Consider the following 19584-nt stretch of genomic DNA (forward strand, 5'->3'; position numbering starts at 1 on the left):
CCTTTGCCCAGCTTCCCCTAATGTAAAGCACTTACATAAAGATAATACAGTTTTAGAAGCAGGAAATGAATGATACTATTGTTCTTGAGCTGTTCGCCTATTTGGTGTGTGTTCAAAGTGTGAAATATCTGAGCATTTTGGACCCAGAGCTCTCTCAGGTTTCCTGTCCCATACTTGATGTCTCTGAGCATTTGGTTTCTGTTTCTAGATGCTAGGTTTTTCATCTTCTTGGTGGTCTCTGCCCCAGAGAATAATGTTTTTGACTTATTAGGGGTCTCTTGAAGGCACATCTTCTCTGAGCTGTTTAGGCTTCTGTATTCAGGGTGTGAGGTCTTTGAGCACTTTGAGGGTCTATGTACAAAGCTGTGTGTACTCTGCTACTTTTTATTGGTCTTTATCAGAGATTCTGAGGTTAGTGAGTACTTTTGGGTTCCATGTCTAGGGCAGGATTCTTCAACCTCAGCACTGTTGACAGTTTTTATTTTTTTTTTATATTACTGAAATTTATTATGTAAATGAAAACTCAGACCATGAATCTTAAGATTATGATATTCTACATGAATTTCCCCCAAATCAAGAGTAAGTGGATATGTATAGCATAGGGAACTTTACTCAATATTCTTTAATAACCTATATAGGAAAAGAATCTGAAAAAAGAATGAATATATGTATATGTATAACTGAATCACTTTCTTGTACACTTGAAACTCACACAACATTGTAAATCAACTATACTCCAATATAAAATAAAAGTTAAATTAAAAAATAAATACAATGTGTGAAAGGAAAAAACTGTGTTTTAAGCCAATGCGAGTAGATTTCTGTTATTCATAACAGAATTAAACCAACCATTAAGCTTAAAAATAATAAAAAATAAAGAGGAATACACAGAAAAAATAATAATTGGATAAATAATACATTTTAAATTGAAATATAATTGATCTATGACATGATGTTAATTCCAAGTGCATAGCAGTGATTTGATATTTCTATACATTACAAAATGATCACCACACACTATTGACATTTTGGATTGGAAAATCCTTTATGGAAGGTGTTGTAAGATGTTGTATTCATTTGCTAGAGCTGCTGTAAAAAATAGCACCACATCAAGGGCAGGAACAGAGACACAGATGTAGAGAACCGATGTGTGGACATGGGAGTGAGGGGGAGTAGGATGAATTAGGAGAGTAGAATTGACATATATGCATTACTATGTGTAAAATAGCTAGCTAGTGGGAGCCTGCTGTATAATGCAGGGAGTTCAGCTCAGTCTGTGAGGACTTAGATGGGTGGGATGTGGGTGGGGTGGGAGGGAGGTCCAAGAGGAAGGGGATACATGTGTGTGTGTATATATATATATACACACATATAGCTGATTCACTTCATTGTACAGCAGAAACTAACACAACATTGTAAAGCAACAATAAAAATTTAAAAATAGTATAAAAAACTCGCTATCTCAAACAATTGACATTTATTTTCTCACAGTTCTGAAGGCTGGAAGTCTGAGATCAAGGTGTGAGTCCAGTTGGTTCTTTCTTGGGGATGAGAAGGAGAATTTGTTCCATGCCTCTTTCCTAGCTTCTGGTGGTTTGCTGGCAGTCTGACATTCCTTTGCTTTTGCTGCATCACCCCAATCTCTGCCTTCATCTCCACATGACATTCTCCCTGTGTGTGTCTGTGCCCAAATTTCTCTTTTTGTAAAGACACCAGTCATATTGCATTAGGGGATCACCCTACTGCAGTATGACCTTGTCTTATATTTGTAATGACCCTGTTTCCAAATAAGGTCACATTCTGAGGTCCTAGGGATTAGGACTTCAACATGTGAATTTTGAGGGACACAACTCAACTCATAACAGATGTTTAGCATGAGACAGAAAAGAAAGGAGGGAGAAAGAGAGAGAAGGAGCAGTCCCCAACATCCAGAAGTTGTTCTGACACCCACAGGTAGGCTGTTATTCTCTTATTAGACATAAAAAAATTTCATAGAATACTAACCTCAGACAAGGTTATTCTGAGACCATGCCAAAATGAGACAAAGCCAAGCCATGTTATGTTGTCTAAGCATAGGCAAAAACAAGGTCACTGTGCCATCCACACGATAGCAAACATCCTTCTCTCTTGGTTAAAATCAGTCGGCCCTTCACATCAGGTGGTCAAAGTACTGGAGCATCAGCTCCAGCATCAGTCCTTCCAGTGAATATTCAGGGTTGATTTCCTTTAGGATTGACTGGTTTGATCTCTTTGTAGTCCAAGGGACTCAAGAGTCTTCTCTAGCATCACAGTTTGAAAGTATCAATTCTTTGGTGTTCAGCCTTCTTTATGATCCAACTCTCACATCTGTACAACTACTGGAAAAACCATAGCTTTATACGGACTATATGGAAGAGCTGACTCATTGGAAAAGACCCTGATGCTGGGAAAGATTGAAGGCAAAAGGAGAAGGGGGTGACAGAGGATGAGATGGTTTGATACTACCACTGGCTCAGTGGACATGAATTTGAGCAAACTCCAGGAAATAGTAGAGGACAGAGGAGTCTGGCATGCTGCAGTCCATAAATTCACAAAGTTGGACATGACTAGGGACTGGACAACAATAACAACTTGGTTAAAATGAGTGACTGCTACTTTTATATCAATATCAGCATTATCCTTACTCTAGGCTGCCTTCCCCATAGATTTAAAGGCTTATTGAGATACCAAATAATAAATCTGCTCTCACTTTGTGACAGCATCCAATCTAGAGTGAGCCTGCAGTTCCTTAGACCCTTCCCAAAACCACTCAACTGAAGCCCAGATTCTATGATTTGTTCTCTCTAACACCCTCTTACCTAGATGTCCCACGGTTCCCCACGTTCTTCCTCACTGCAGTGAGTAATAAACCCAACTTGTTTAACTACAGGTATGTTCCTGGGGGTGGGGGGTCTTTGACTAAAGGGCAATGACAAGCAGCATCCTTGATCTCCACCCTCTAGATGCCAGTAGCACCTCTGCCCTCCCAGCTGTCCCTAGATGTTGTCACATGTGGTGGCTCAGACCCTAAAGAATCTGCCTGCAATGCTGGAGACCCATGTTTGATCCCTAGGTTGGGAAGATCCCCTGGCAAAGGAATTGCCTACCCACTCCAGTATTCTTGCCAGAAGAATCCCATGCATAGAAGAGCCTGGCAGGCTACAGTCCATGGGGTTGCAGAGTCGGACATGACGGAGCAACTAACACTTTCACTTCACTTTCAGACCCTGTTTCAGAGTCTGGAACCCCTAAGTCCTGGCTGGATGGTAGGAGAGTCTAACTTTTTGAATCATCTTTCTAAACCTTGATTTACTAAAGTTTTAGAAGACTTAGCTCTGAGTCAATAGGACAATATACAGTCCACACACCTACACTCCCTTGACTTCTGAAAGCAGAATTCAGGGGTAGGGGGAGGAATGCAATCCAGGTAAATGCCATCTCTGGTCAGGGGCCAGTGTGGGTCTGAGATTATCTCAGTTGGAATGTAGGAGTAACATGAACATATTGTTTACTATAAATGTGTGTTGGATTCAAGAAAGAGTAAATACTCGCCAGAATTGTGTCTCCATCTCTACAAAATTCACAATTGTACTTCACTTGTTCTGTTGAGCACAGACATAACAGACTGTATACCATGAGGCAGGGGTACACAATGAGGAAAAAACATTGTTCCTCTTGTGAAAACTGTAAATCTGGTTATAAGACAGACAGGTTTGTGCATTTATGCAAGAGGTATGTTCTGAGCTCTGGAGAAAGGCTTTGGGAGAGGGTGCAGAGGCTTAAGGGGCTTCCCAGGTGGCGCTAGTGGTAAAGAACCCGCCTGCCAATGCAGGAAATGTAAGAGATGCGGGCTTGATCCCTGGGTGGGGAAGATCCCCTGGAGAAGGGTATGGCAACTCACTCCAGTGTTCTTGGCTGGAGAATCCCATGGACAGAGGAACCTGGTGGGCTACAGTCCACAGAGTTGCAAAGAGTTGAATACAACTGAAGTGACTTACCACACATGCACACAGGCTCAATGAGTCAAAGAAGCCTTAAGACAAATTTTTAAAAATAGTTTGAACTAAATAAAAATGAAACTAAAACTCCCTAATTTGTGGAATGCACCAAAGCAATGCTTACTTAGTTGTTGTTCAGTCACTAAGTTCTGTCCGGCTCTGCAACCCCATGGACTGCAGCACACCAGGCTTCCCTGTCCTTCACTATCTCCTGGAGTTTGCTCAAGCTCATGTCTGTTGCTCAGACTTACATCCAGCCATCTCATCCTCTGTTGCCCCCTTCTTCTTCTGCCCTCTAGGGAAGTTTAAAAGGCATTTTGGCTTCTGCCTTGCTTTCTGGGATCTCTTGCTTTAGTGGAAGCCATCCACCATATTGTGAGGATACTCAAGCAGCCCCTTGGGGAGACACCTGTACCACATAACTGAAGTATCTCAGCCAAAAGCCAGCACTAATTCATTAGCCGGGTAAGTGATCCAACCTGCAAGTGGAGCTTCTGGCTTCACTCCAGCCTTCAGATGACTGCAGCCCAAGAGATCCAAAGCCAGAACTGTGCAGCCAAGCTTCTCCTGAGTTCCTGACTCCTCAAAACTGTGTGATATAATTAACATTTACCATTGTTTTAAGCCGCTAAATTTAGGGGAGATTTGTGGTGTTTCTGAGCTCTTTGAGAGTTTTGGTCCAGGGTTCCAGAGTCCTGAGTTTCTTGTAACCTGTATGCATATCTGCATGTTTTAAGCATTCTGTGCTTCACATCTTCAGATCTCTGATCTCTGGGTTCTCTATGTTTTAGATGTCTGAACTAATTGAGGATCTAGGTCTAGAATTATGGGAGTTCTGGGATGTTTTTCTGTTCATGTCCAGAATGTGATCATAACTATTTGGGATTTGTGACCCCAGGGTATAATGTCTCTAAAATACCTTGTATTGGGGTCCAGGATTTGAACTTTCTGAGCCCTCTGGCAGTCTGTGTTCTGGGTGTGAGGACATTGAGGCCTTTAGGAATTTGTGTCTCAGATTTCACAGCCATGAACTCTTTGGAGGATGCGTACAGGTTTTGTTTGTTCTTTGAACTATAGGGATTTTTAGGGTCCAGAAAGATATATCACTGAGGTGACTAGAGTCTGCATCCAGAGTACTGGGTGACAGAACAGTTTGGGCCACCGAGTTCCTGGATATGAAGTTTCTGTGGTGGTTGAGAGTCTGTGTTCAGATATTAATATGACTGATTTTGAGGGCAGGGGGAATCTGTATCCTAGGGTTTCAGCCCCCTAAACTGTTTAAGGGTGTTGTAATGTTCCTTTGCTGTTGTTGGATGTATGTCCCAAATGTGTGGGATCCCTGACATGACTGTGGCTGAATGTTGCAGTATACAAGGTCTCTGTTCATAGGTGTATATACCAGGGTTTGAGGTATCTGAGCTCTTTGAGTGTGTGTCTGAGATCATGAGGGCTCTCTGATATGTTTGGGTGTTGTTTCCCAGGATGAGAGACTTCTGACTTGGTTGTGGGTGTATATTCCAGGATGTGAGTTGTCTGATCTGTTTGGGTGTGAATGTCCAGAGTGTGAGGTTTCTGCTCTGTTGTGGGTATACATCCAATGATAAAAAGTTTTGATCTGCTTGTGGGTATATATCTCAGTGTATGAGTTCTCTGATCTGTTTGTCATTGTATGCTACAGAATTTGAGGTCTTTCTTCTTGGGTGTATGTCAAGAGTATGAAGTCCTTATCTATTTTGGGGGCTTATACCCTTGTTGGCTCAAGTAGTAAATAATCTGCTCACCAATGCAGGAGACACAAGAAGAGATTCAGGTTTGATCCCAGGGTCAGGAAGATCCCCTGGAGGAGGAAATGATAACCCGCTCCAGGATTTTTGTCTGGAGAATCCCATGGACAGGAGCCTAGCAGGCTACAGTGTATAGGGTCACAAAGAGTCAGACATGACTGAAGTGACTGAGCACGCACCCTTGGATATTAGAGCTCTGATCTCTTTGTAGGTGTTTGTGCCTATGTATGAGCTCTCTGATCTGTTTGTGGTATGTGTCCTAAGATATGAGGTCTCTGAGCTCTTTGTGGATATATTGCCCTGGTTATTACACTTCCCAGATTTTTTGTTGTGGTTTTCTGAGAGTATAAGTACTCTGATCTGTTTGTTGGGTGTGTGTTGCATGATGTTAGAACTATTCTATCTGAGGGTGAATGTCCCAGAGTGTGAGGTCTCTGCTTAGTTTGTGAGTGTGGGTGTGAGGTCTCTAAAATGTTTGTGGGTGTGGTTCCCAAGATGTAAGTTCCTTGAAGTCTTTGTGGGTGTATGTCCCACAGTATGAAATCTGTCATCTATTTCTGGGTGTATGTCCCAAAATGAGGTCTCACTTCTCTGTCCTTGTATATGTCTCAGTGTATGAGGTCTCTCTTGACGGGTATATGTCAAGGATATGGGTGTATGTCAAACTCCCTGATATTTTTCTGTTTGTATACCCTGGGGAATGAGGTCTCTGATCTGTGGGGTTTTATTTTGGGGGGGTTGCATAATGTGAGTTTTCAAGTATGTTTGTGACTGCATGACTTATGATGTGGGTCTCTGATCTCTTTGGACATGTGTATCCTATGGTATAAAGTGTCTGAGCTCTTTGTTGGTGTATATCCCAAGTGTGAGGTCTCTGATATGTTGGGTGGTATATTTCCAAGAATGTAAGGTCTCTGATCTCTTTGTTGCTATATACCAGTATGTGAGTCTGTTTTCCTTGGTGTATGTCGAGGCTTGTTTGTGTGTATATTTCCTGGGTTATGAGGTCTCTGATCTGTTTCTGGGTGTATGTCACAGAGTTAGAAGTCCCTGATCTGTTTGTCCACAGAAGTCTCTGTATGTAAGGTCTCTGATCTTTTCATGACTATATCAAGAGTTTGAAGTCTTTCATCTCTTATGGTTATTATTCCAAGGTGTGACGTCTGTGTTGTGTTTGTGGCTTTCTGTCTTGGAATTTTAGGTATCTGGGTTGTTTCTGCAGTATCCCAGGATGTGATGTCTGCTGTTTCATTGTGTGTGTAGGTCTCAGTTGTGAGGTCTTGATCTGTTTATGGGTATATTCATCAGAATGGGAGATCTGTGATATGTTTGTGGGTGTCTGTCCCAGCGCATGAGGTCACTCATTTGTTTGTGCACGTAGCTCCCAGGATCTGAGATCTTCATGTCACTATAATTACCAGTATGTGAGGTATCTTTCATGAGTGTATGCCAAGAATGTAAGTCCTCTGATATGTTTGTGAGTTGAATAAACCTAGTTGTAAGGTTTCTTTCTGTCCGTGGGTTAGGTCTCAGTGTGTGAGGCCCATGAGGTCTTTTGGGGTGTAGGTCCCAAGGTGTGAGGTCTCTTATCGGTTTGGGGGATTATTTAATGGTTTATGACTTTTTTAGGGTTATGATCCTTTTTGTCATTGTATGTTTAAGGGTGTGAGATCTGTGACTGTTTGTCATTGTTTGTTCCAATATGTGAGGTCTCTCACATGGGTGTATGTGAGAAAAATATAGTCTTTGATCTATTTGTGGTAGTATGTCCCTTGATGTTGTTGACGTCCCTTGATGTTCTCCTCTATTCCTTTCTCCAGAGAGAGAGGTAAGTTCTCTCATCTGAGCAACAGTATATGGCCTGTGATATGAGGCCTCAAATTTATTTGTTGGTATAGTCCCAGGATATGCGCTCTCTCCTCTATTTTGAGTGATGTATTCCAATTTGAGAGGACTCTGCTTTGCTTCTGGATGTTTTTCCCAGTATATGGGGTCTCTGATCTGTTTGTGGTGGATACTGCAGGATTTGAGTTCTTTGGTATATTATGTTTGTATGTCTCAGGTTGTGAGGTTCCTAGTCTCTCTGTGGGTGAACATCACAGAAGGGGTTGTCTGATCTGTGTTTGTCAAGGGTGTAATGCATGATCTGATTGTGCATTTATGTCCCAGGATGTAAGGACCACAGCTGTTTGCAGGCATTTGTCCCAGGATGTGAGGTTTCTGATCTGTTGGGGTATGTTTGTCCAGGGGTGAGATTTCTAATCTGTTTTAGGGTACATATTCCAGGATGTAAGGTCTCTGATCTCATTGTGGGTATAATTCCCAGGATTTGATTGAATGATTCTCTGATCATTTGTGACTTTCTCTACCTTTTAATAGGTGTACATCCCAGGCTGTCAGTTCTCTGATCTTCTAGTAGGATTATTTCCCAAGATTTAAAATTTCTTTCTTTCTTTTTGGCTGTGCTGGGTCTTCGTTGCTGCATGCAGGCTTTTCTCTAATTGTGGCAAGCAGGGAGGGGGGCTACTCTCTAGTTGCAGTGCACAAATTTTTCATTGTGGTGGCTTCCCTTGTTATGGAGCACAGGCTCTAGGGCACTCAGGCTTCAGTAGTTGCGGCTCCCAGGCTCTAGAACACAGGCTTCATAGTTGTGGCTCGTGGGCTTATTTGTTCCATGGCATGTGGGATCTTCCCAGATCAGGGATCAAACTCATGTCTCCTGCATTGGCAAATGGATTCTTCACCACTGAACCACCAGGGAAGCCCAGGATTTGAGATTTCTATTTTGTTTGTGGGTACATATGAAGTTTTAGATCTCTTAGGGTGTGTATGACTAGAGAATGGAAGGCTTGTGACCTCTCTGTGGGTGTGTTTCATGGTATGAGGTCTATTCTCTGTTCATTCCTATGTTTCAATGTGTGATGTCTGCTCTTGAATTTTGTCAAGGATGCAAGTGCTCTAATCTGTTTGTTTTATATTCCAGGACTTGAAGACTCTGATCTGCTTGGTGGTGAATATCCCAGAGTGAGGTGTCTGAGCTCTTTGTATGTATATGTCCCAGGGAGGGAGGGTCATGACGGGTTTGTGGGTGTATATTGTGAGGTTTCAGATCTGTTTAGAAGTGAATTCCAGCAGGTGATGTATCTGAACTCATTTTGAGTGTATGTGCCAGGCTTTGAGAGCTCTCACATGTTTTTCAGTATATGTGCTAGTGTGAGAATGCTAATCTGTTTCTGGGTGTACTACCCTACATGTGAGGTCTCTGAACTCTTTGTAGGCTTATGTTGCAGGATTTTAGGTCTATGATTTCTTTATGGCTATATTTTCCAGGTTTTTAGGTCCCTGATCCGTTTGTGGGTATATGAATCACATATGAGTTCCCTGATTAGTTTGTGGGTATGTGTCTCCCAGGACATCATGTCTCGACTGATCTATGCATGTACATCTCTGTTCAGCTGAATACTGGCCCTCAATAATATCCCCGTCTCAGTCCCTAGTGAAAGTGTTAGTCATTGAGTCATGTCTGACTCTGCAACCCCAGGCTCCTCTGTCCTTGGGATTCTTTAGGCAAGAATACTGGAGTGGGTTGCCATTTCCTTCTCCAGGGGATCTTTCTGACCCAGGGATCAAACCTGGGTCTCCTGCACTGCAGGCAGATTCTTTACCATCTGAGCCACCTGGGAAGCCTGTGACTATGTTAACTTTCTGGCAGAAGGGACTTTGCAGATTTGATTAAGTTAATCACCAGGAGGCTGGGAGTTTATCCTGGATTATCCATGTGGGCCCAGTGTAGTCACTAAGGTCCTTACGTGTGGGAGGCACGATGGTGAGAGTCAGAAATGACACTGTGACAATGCAGGCTGTCTAAGAAGGTGATGTAATGATGGAAGCAGAGTTGGAGAAGGAGATTTGACAGCTGAAACAGAGAGAAGAGAGATCAGAGAGACATTTGAAGATGAAACGCTGCTGGCTTTGAAGATGGAGGAAGGGACCATGAACCAAGGACTGCAGACAGCCTCTAAAACTGGAAAATGAAAGGAAGTACATTTTCCTGGAGCTTCCTGGAGGGAAGTAGCTCTGCTGACAACTTGACTTTATCTCTGTAAGACTCAATTTTAGGTCTCTGACCTATAGAAGTGTAAGATAATAAATTAGTGTTGTTTTACAATACCAAGATTTTAGTGATTTGTTATAGGAAATGAAGAGTGTCCTGGGTTGTGATGTCTGTATCTGATTGTCAGTGCCCATCCCAGGATGAGAACTCCATTATCTGTTGGTGAATGTGTGTCAGACGGTGTGAGGGTGTGCCCCCCAATTTTTGGTCTCTGAGCTGCTTGTTCCTGTATGTCTCAGAATGTGAGGTCTCCAATCTGTTTGTATGTTTGTGTCCTAGGATATGAGGTCTTTGAGCTGATTCAGGATGTGTGTCCAGTATTTGAGGTCTATTTTTTGGGGGGTGGGGGTCGTGCCACTTGTGGGATCTTAGTTCCCTGACCAGGGATTGAACCTGGGCTTACAGCAGTGAAAGCACAAAACCTATAACCATTGGACCGTCAGGGAATGCCCATAGTATATGAGCTCTTTAATAAGGTATCTGGGGTTTGCATTCCAGGTTATTAGGTCTCTGGTGTGTTTCAGAGGTATTTCTGATGTTAATGAACTTTCTGCTTTTCTCAGTGATATATCTACCATAATATGAAGTCTCGAACCTATTTTGTTATGAATATCTAGAGTGCGAGGTTTCAAAGAGCTCACTGTGAGTTTATGTCCCTTGGCCTGAATCCTCTGATCTCTTGTGAGTACCTATGCTTGGCTTTGAGCTCTCTGATCTCTTTGTGGGTATATGTCACAAGATATTCGTTCTGTCATCTGTTTCTGGATCTTTTTCATAGTATGTCTTATCTCTGATGTTCTTGTGAATATCTGTTGCAGGATTTGAGATCTCTGATCTAGTTGTGGTTGTATATGGTCTCTGAAGTGTTCTGGAGTATGTCCCATGATGTGAGTCCTCTGATCTGTTTGTTGGTATATTTCTCAGAGTATGAGGTCTCTGGTCTCTTTGAAAGTATAGACTGCAGGGTTCGAGGTCTGTGGTCTCTTTGTGGTTACGTGTCCAGGTTGTGAGGTCTCTAATCTGTTTGTTGAGGTGTACCCCAGGGTGTGAACTCTCTGATCTCTGTGTGTGTTGGGTGGGGGGAGCAGTACATGTCTAATGGTATAAAGATTCAGATCTGTTTTCTGGTAAGTGAACTGGGTTGAAAGGACTCTGATGTGTTTGAGGGTGTTTTCCCAGGACGTGAGTTCTTTGATCTGTTTCTGGACACAGATCTTAGGACGTGTGGTCTCAGAGCCCTTTGTGGATGTACATCCCAGGTGTGAGTTCCCTGAGCTGTTGGAGGGTGTATATCCCAGGGTGTTAGATATTGATACTTTTGGTATTATTTGCAAGCATATGAGATTTCTGATTTGATGCTTTTGAACTGTGGTGTTGGAGAAGACTCTTGAGAGTCCCTTAGATTGCAAGGAGATCCAACCAGTCCATCCTAAAGGAAATCAGTCCTGAGTGTTCATTGGAAGGACTGATGTTGAAGCTGAAACTCCAATACTTTGGCCACCTGATGTGAAGAGCTGACTCATTTGAAAAGACCCTGATGCTGGGAAAGATTGAAGGCAAGAGGAGAAGGGGGTGACAGAGGATGAGGTGGTTGGATGGCATTACCGACTCAATGGAGATGAGTTTGAGTAAACTCTGGGAGTTGGTGATGGACAGGGAGGCATGGCATGCTACAGTCCATGGGGTTGCAAAGTCAGACATGACTGAGTGACTGAACTGAACTGATGCTAAAACATATGATGGGATGAGAGGTGTATTATGTGTTAAAGTGTGTATATCCAAGGTATGAGGTTTCTGAGTTCCTTTTGAGTGTGTATCTCAGAGTTGAGGTCTCTGATCTGTTTGCAGGTATGTGTCCCAGGATTTGAGCTCTCTCATCTCTTTGTGGATGTATGTGCCAAGATGTAAAGTATCTTTAATCACTCTGGGAGTATGTTCCAGGAAATGAGCTCTCTGACATATTGTGGGTTCTTATTGTTGGGTTTGAGGTCTCCAAACCATTTCTGATAGTATTTCTCAGACGAGGTCTTTGATCCATTTGTATGTGTATCATGGTAACTGAAGTTTTTTTCCTAGTCTCTTCTGCTTATTAGGCAAGGGTATGAGGTCTGTTTGAGTGGGAATATGTGTCCCCAATTTGTGAGGTTCCAGACCTATTCCATACACCTGTTTGTGGGTGTATGCCCCACGATGTACATCTCTCTGCTCTCTTTAGATGTCTGTCTGAGGGTCGGAGGTCTCTGATCCCTCTCTAGATGTGTGACTCTGGATGAGGGATGTGAACTATTTCTGGTGTATGCCCCAGGATTTTAGGTCTCTGAGCTTTTTGTAGGTGTGTGTTTTGTGATATGACGTCTCTAATTTTGAATGTCTGTCTCTGCTCTGCTGACTTAAAGCCTTCTCAGTTCAGTTAAGTCGCTCAGTCGTGTCTGACTCTTTGTGACCCCATGAATCACAGCACACCAGGCCTCCCTGTCCATCACCAACTCCCGGAGTTCACTCAGACTCACGTCCATTGAGTCAGTGATGCCTTCCAGCCATCTCATCCTCTGTCGTCCCCTTCTCCTCCTGCCCCCAATCCCTCCCAGCGTCAGAGTCTTTTCCAATGAGTCAACTCTTTGCATGAGGTGGCCAAAGTACTGGAGTTTCAGCTTTAGCATCATTCCTTCCAAAGAAATCCCAGGGCTGATCTCCTTCAGAATGGACTGGTTGGATCTCCTTGCAGTCCAAGGGACTCTCAAGAGTCTTCTCCAACACCACAGTTCAAAAGCATCAATTCTTCGGCGCTCAGCCTTCTTCACAGTCCAACTCTCACATCCATACATGACCACTGGAAAAACCATAGCCTTGACTAGACGGACCTTTGTTGGCAAAGTAATGTCTCTGCTTTTCAATATGCTATCCTTGTCCAATGTCCTCAACCTTGAAAACTATGAAAATGTGACCTTACATGTTAAAAGGTACTTGGCAGATACGATTAAGTTAAGCATTTGCTTTTTAAAATGTATTTTTAATTGAAGTATAGTTGATTTACAATGTTGTGTTAATTCCTGCTGTACAGCACAGTGGCTCCGTTACACACATATATACATTCTTTTTATATTCTTTTCCATTATGATATATGCCAGGATATTGAATATAGTTCTCCATGCTATACAGTAGGACCTTGTTAAATTAACCATCTTGAGATGGGGAGATTTTCTTAGATTGTCTAGGTGGGTCCAATGTAATCGCAACATCCTGAAATGAGGGGGTTGTTGTTGTTCAGTGGCTAAGTTGTGTCCGACTCTTTGCAACCCCATGGACTGCAGCACACCAGGCCTCCCTGTCCCTTTCCATCTCCTGGAATTCACCAAAGTTCATATCCATTGAATCAGTGATGCCATCCAAGCATCTCATTCTCTATCACCCTCTTCTCTTTTTGCCTTCAATCTTTTCCTGCATCAGGGTCTTATATTCCAATGAGTTGGCTGTTTGTGTCAGGTGGCCAAAGTTTTGGAGCTTCAGCTTCAGCATCAGTCCTTCCAGTGAGTATTCAGGGTTGATTTCCCTTAGGATTGACTGGTTTGATCTCCTTGTTGTCCAAGGGACTCTCAAGAGAGGGACAGAGTGGTTATTGTCAGGAATGGAAATGACAAAAGCCAGATCAGACACAGTGATCTGACGTGAAGATGTTTGTGGGTATATGTCCCAGCTTGTGAAGTCTTTGCATTGTTGATGGGAGTCTGTCTTAGGCTGTGACATCTCTAATTGTTTGTACATGCGTCCAGGCAACTAATAGGCTCCAGCAAAGGGCATGTGCCAGGGAGCCCTAATCAAGGAGGAGATAATGAGAGAAGCAGAGACAGAGAAGGAGATGTGATGACCCAAGCAGAGATCAGAGAGATTTGAAGATAAAGTGCTTATGGCTTTGCAGGTGTAGGAAGGGGCCCAGGACCAAGAATCCAGGTGGCTCTGGAAACTGGAAAAGGCAAGGAAATGGATTCACTTTAGAGTCTCCAGAAGGAAGACAGCTCTGTTTACATCTGATTTTAGAACTGACTGGAAGACCCACTTTTGGGTTTCTGACCTACACAAATGTAGTATAATAAATAAATGTGTGTTTTTTCATGACACTAAGATTGTGGTGCTTTGTTAAAACAGCAGTAAGAAAAGGATACAGTGTCCTGGATCACGACACCTCTATCTGGCCATCTGAGGATGTGAGCTCCACGGTGTTTGTGAGTGTATGTCTGATGGCAAGGGTCTTGGATCCGTGTGTGTGAGTGTGTGAGCCCAGGTGAGTGGTCTCTGACCTGTTTGAGAGTGTGTCCCCCTAAAATTGTAGACTCTGAGGTTTTTGTGGGTGTATGTCTCAGAACATGTGGGCTCTGATCTGTTTGCGAGCGTGTGCCCCAGGACATGAGGTCTCTGTACTCATTTTATGTGTACATATATGAGGTCTCTGAGGTGTCTGTGAATTATGTTTAGGTTGCTAGGTCTTGGATGTTTCATAGGTGTTTCTGAAATAGGAGATTTCTGATTAATTTGATGACGTACGTATATATACTTACATATACACATGTACTTACATATACACATGTAGATGTATACATATATGTATGTATCTCTGATATATTTCAGTGTGTATATCCAGGTGTGGGGCTTCCCTGATGGCTCAGCAGGTAAAGAATCTGTCTGCAGTGCTGGACACACAGGAGAAGCTAGTTTGATCCCTAGGTCAGAAAGATCCCTGAAGAAGGAAATGTTAACCCATTCCAGTATTCTTTCCTGAAAAATCCTGTGGACAGAGGATCCTGGCAGGCTAAAGTCCAAAGGGTTGCAAAGAGTTGGACATGACTGAGCGACTAAGCACACAAGCACACACATCCAGGTGTGAGATTTGAAGCTCATTATGGTTGCATTTTGTATGGCTTGAGGTCTCTGATCATTTTGTGGGTCTGGGTCCCAAGATATGAATCCTTGGAACTCTTTGTGGGTGTTTTGTGAAGATGTCAGGTACATAATCAGCCTCAAGCTGGTTTTCCTAGAATGTGAGGTCTCTTCCTTGATTGTGGGTGTGTGCTGCAGGACTTGAGAGCTCTACTATGTTTGTGAGTGTATGTCTTGGGTTGCAGAGAGTCTCTCCTCTGTGTGGGTACATTTGTCAAATGAGGTCTCTGTTCTGTTTTCACCTTTCTATCACAGAATTTGTTTCTGGTTCCTTGTGTGTGTTTGTCAGGGATGTGAGATGTCTTCTATTTGTGGTTATATATTTCAGTTTGTGAGGTCCCTGCCTTGTTTGTGGGTAGATGATGTGCACAGAACATGGGCCTCACTCCTTTTTTGGATGTATGGCCAAGGGTTGGAGATCTCTGACCTCTTTGGAATTATATGGCACGGAATGTGAAGTCTTTGAGCTACTTATTGGTATGTGTCTCAGGATGGGGTGTTTTTAATTGTGTGTGGAGGTATATGTGGGGTTGTTGGAATAAAGGTCCCTAAAGATGTCCATGCCCTAATCTCTGGAACAAGTCAAAAAGTCCTTTGTAGATGTGAAGTAATCATCTTGAGATGAAGGAGGTTGTTCTGAATTTTCCGGGTGTGCACAAGGTAATCACAAGGGTCCTTATAGGAGAGAGGCAGAACAGTTGGTCAGGGAAGATGTCAGATGTAATGACAGCAGTAAAGATCAGAGAGAAAGATTTGAAGATGAAACGCTGCTGGCTTTGAAGATGGAGGAAGGAGTTAAGAGCTAAGGAATGCAGGCATCTTTAGAAACTGGAAAAGGCAAGGAAACATTTGATTCTCCCCGAGGGCCTCCAGGAGTGACACAGCTCTGCCAACAACTTGGGTTTAGCCCTTTGAAACCCATTTTTGGCTTCTATAATAAATGTGTGCTGTTTTATGACACTAAGATTGTGACTTGTTATAGCAGCAATAGGAAATGAAAACAATGTCTCAGGTTACGCTGTCTCTATCTGATTGTCAGGGCACATCCCAGGGTGTGAACTCCATGATCTGTTTGTGAATGTGTGTCTGATGGTGGGAGGTCTCTGATCTGTGGGTAGGTGTATGAACCATGTTGAGAGGTCTTTGAATGTTTGAGGGGGTGTGTCCCAGAACTTGTGGTCTTACAGCTGTTTGTGGAGATATGTCTCAGGATGTGAGGTCTCCACACATTTTTTTTGGTACATGTCCTTGTATGTGAGGTGTCTGACCTAATTTAGAGAGGACATTCCAATATCTAAGGTCTCTGCAATGTTTGTGGGTTGCATTTCAGTTTGTTGGGTCTCTGATATGCTTGGGGGGTAATTCTGGTGATACGAGGTTTTTGATTTGTTTGATCACGTGTTTACCAGAATGTTAGATCTCTGATTTGTTTAGGTTTGTATGTCCAGGGTGTGAGGGAGTCCAGAGCTCTTTGTGGGTGTACGTCCTTGACTTGAGGACTCGGATCTGTTTGCTAGTGTGTCTTAGTACATGAGCTGTCTGATCTGTTAATGGATCTATGTTGAAAGATGTCAGGTCTCTGCTGGTGTTTTCTTAACCTGTAAGGTCTCTGATTGTGGTTGTGCATTGCAGGATTTAAGGTCTCCATTTGTGGGTCTCAGGTACCTATGATCTCAACATTGTTTGTCAAACATATCCCAGGATTTGAACTTTCTGATCTGTTTGTTATATATGAACCAGGGCTTGAGGTTTCTGATCTATTTGTGGGTGTGTGTTGTAGAGTTTGAAGTCTGTGGTCTTTTTGTGACTTCGTGGGAGGGTTGTGAGGCTCTCATCTGTGTGTGGATGTACATCCTAGGATTTCAGGTCCTGGATCTATTTGATAATGTATGTCACATGTGAGGCCTCCAAACTGTGTTTGAGGTCTCTGATCTGTTTATGGCTACATGTCCAGGTGCTGATGTCTGTAATCTCTTTGTTGGTCTGTGTCCCAGGATGTGAATACCCTGATCTGTTGGTAGGTAGCATCTGATGCTATGAAATGTCTGATGTGTTCACTGGCCAGTGAACCAGAGTGTGAAGTCTCCGACCTATGCCAAGGTGTTCTTCCAGGATCTTAGTTCTCTGATCCATTTGCTTTCAGCATGCTCTAGGAAGTATGCAATCTCTGAACTCTTTATGGATATTCATTCCAAGGATATGAGTTCTCTGTGCCATTGGTGTGTGCATGTGCCAGGTTGTCAGATTTCTGAGGTTTGGGGAGGATACTTCCAAGCTTATGAGATTTCTGGTTTGTTTGCCTAGATAGATAGATGGATAGATATATGTCTGTGTCTATGATGCGAAGAGCTGACTCATTTGAAAAGACCCTGATGCTGGGAAAGATTGAGGGCAGGAGGAGGAGGGGACAACAGAGGATAAGATGGTTGGATGGCATCACCGACTCAATGGACATGGGTTTGGGTGGACTCCGGGAGTTGCTGATGGACAGGGAGGCCTGGCATGCTGCAGTTCATGGGGTCACAAAGAGTTGGACACGACTGAGTGACTGAACTGACTGACTGACTGGTGTCTATATCTATATACTGATCTGATCTGAAGGTATGTACTTCCCAGGTGGCACTAGTGGTAAAGAACCCATCCAATGCAGAAGGTGTAACACACGTGGGTTCTATCCCTGAGTCTGAGTCAGGAAGATCCCCTGGAGGAGGGTGTGGCAACCCACTCCAGTATTGTGGCCTGGAGAATCCCATGGACAGAGGAGTCTGGCGGGCTACAGTCCATAGGGTTGCAAAGAGTCAGACATGATGCAGAGTTGAACATGATTGAAGTGACTTAACACATACACACATGTCTATGTCTATGTACTTATCTGATCTAAAGGTATGTGTATCCAGGCTGTGAGGTTGCTGAGCTCTCAGTGGGTTATTTCCTTTGTTTTGAAACCTCTGACCTGTTTGGGAGGAATGTCCCAGAATATAAGCTCTCTGACCTTTTCAGTGTTATATGTTGTAAGCTCTCAGGCCTATGACTGGTTTCTGGCTCTTTTTTCCTAGCATACAAGATCTCTGGGCTTCCCTGGTGGCTCAGTGGTAAAAGAACCCACCTTCCAATGCAGGAGACACAGGTTCAATCCCTGGGTCAGGAAGATCCCCTGGAGAAGGAAATGGCAACCCACTCCGATATTCTTGCTTGGAGAATTCCATGGACAGAGGAGCCTGGCAGGCTACAGTCCATAGGGTAGCAAAGAGTCGGACACGACTGAGCAACAGAGCAAACAAGCAAATGAGGTCTCTGACTTGATGGTGGGTATATATTGCAGGATTTGAGATCTCTGATTTGTCTGTGGGTGTCTGTCTCAGGTTATGAGTTCTCTGATCTGTTTGTGGATGTGCATGTCAAGGCGCCATGTCTCTGTACTCATTCTAGTTGTATTTCCTGTATGTAAGGTAGTTTAATGCTATAGGATTTGAGGGCTCTGATCTCTTTTTGGTGATATTTCTCCCGTAAGGTCTCTGATCTGTTTGTGTTTATCACAGTATGTGAGTGCCTGAGCTCTTTGTGCAGGTTTATCAAGGGTGTGAGATCCATTTAGCTCGCTGCTACATGTCTTGTTTGTGGTTTATGTCTAAGGATGTGTTTCTCTTGACAATTTGTGTGTGTGTGTCCCAGATGGTAAGCTTAATTCCAAGTGATTGAGGACACTGAGCATTTTGGTGGGTATGTGTTCCAAAATGAGTGTCTCTCTGTTCCTGGGTGAATATTAAAGGGTGGGAGGTGTCTCATCTGTTTGGAAGTGTGTGACTCAGAGCGTGAGGTCCATGAACTATTGGTGCATGTTTGTTTTTGGTGACTGAATAACAGCCCTCTAAGAGGTCCACTTTCTAATCCCTGGAACCTATACGTATGTTACTTTATATGGAAAAGGGGGTGTTGCAGGTATGATTATGTTAGGCATCCTGAGATGAGGAAGTTATCCCCGATTACCCAGGTGGGCCCAGTGTAATCACAAGTGTCCTTATAGGAGGGACACATGAAGGTAAGAGTCAGAGAACACAATGTAGTGACAGAAGTGGAGTCAGAAAAGGCAACACGATGACATAAACAGCAATCAAAGAGACATAGAGATATAGATAGATAATAAAAAGAGAGAGAGATTTGGAGATGAAACACTGTTGACTGAAGATGGGAGGAAGGGGCCCGGAGCTTGGGAATACAGGTGGCCTGTAGGGACTAGTTTCTCCCTTCGGAACTCCAGGAGACCAGCTCTGCTGCCACCTTAACTTTGACCTTGTAAGGCTCCTTGCCAGTCTTTTGATCTGCAGAAATGTAAGATAACAAACTTGTTTTATGATAGTAGGATTGTGGTGATTTGTTACAGCAGCAAGTTCTGAGAAGACGAAAGGCCTGCATCTTCAAGAAATGGAATAGGGAATTAATTCCCTGGTGATCCAGTGGTTAGGACTCCATGCTTTCACGGCTGAGGTCCTGGATTCAGTCCCTGGTCGGGGAACTAAGATCCCCACAGGCTGCACAATGTGACCCAAAAAAATTAAAAAAAGAAATGGAGTAAATGTAGCCTTCTTTTCTGGAAGGAAAGAAAGAAGGAAGGAAGGTAGGAAGGATGAGAGGGAGGGGGGAAGAGAGGGAAAAGAGAATACAACGTCCCAGGTTGTGAGGTCTCTGGTTGTTAGTACACACCCAAGAACGTGAATGCCATGATCTGTGAGTGTGTGTC

General features: G+C 43.3%; 1 protein-coding gene across 8 annotated transcripts in view; it reads left to right on the forward strand.

The window, feature by feature from the left end:
* LOC147340426 (uncharacterized) overlaps positions 1-19584 on the forward strand; it is a 114116-nt gene that overhangs the window by 37114 nt on the left and 57418 nt on the right. For 3 of the 8 annotated variants that reach the window (XR_015159563.1, XR_015159566.1, XM_086389038.1), the window contains one exon: positions 8784-8844. Coding sequence is in view for 1 of the 8 variants with exons in the window: in XM_086389038.1 (XP_086245164.1) it covers positions 8784-8844 (61 nt within the window). In the remaining 7 variants the exon portion in view is untranslated. Of the gene's footprint in view, positions 1-4315; positions 4482-8783; positions 8845-9130; positions 9971-17902; positions 18154-19584 lie in introns of those variants that run through there. The other 5 variants (XR_015159561.1, XR_015159562.1, XR_015159565.1 and 2 more) reach the window with 5 other exon arrangements.

This window comes from Bos grunniens, chromosome X, assembly GCF_055505025.1.
Source record: "Bos grunniens cultivar Pamir isolate PY7600 chromosome X, Bosgru_T2T1.0, whole genome shotgun sequence".
NCBI classification, from domain to species: domain Eukaryota; kingdom Metazoa; phylum Chordata; class Mammalia; order Artiodactyla; family Bovidae; genus Bos; species Bos grunniens.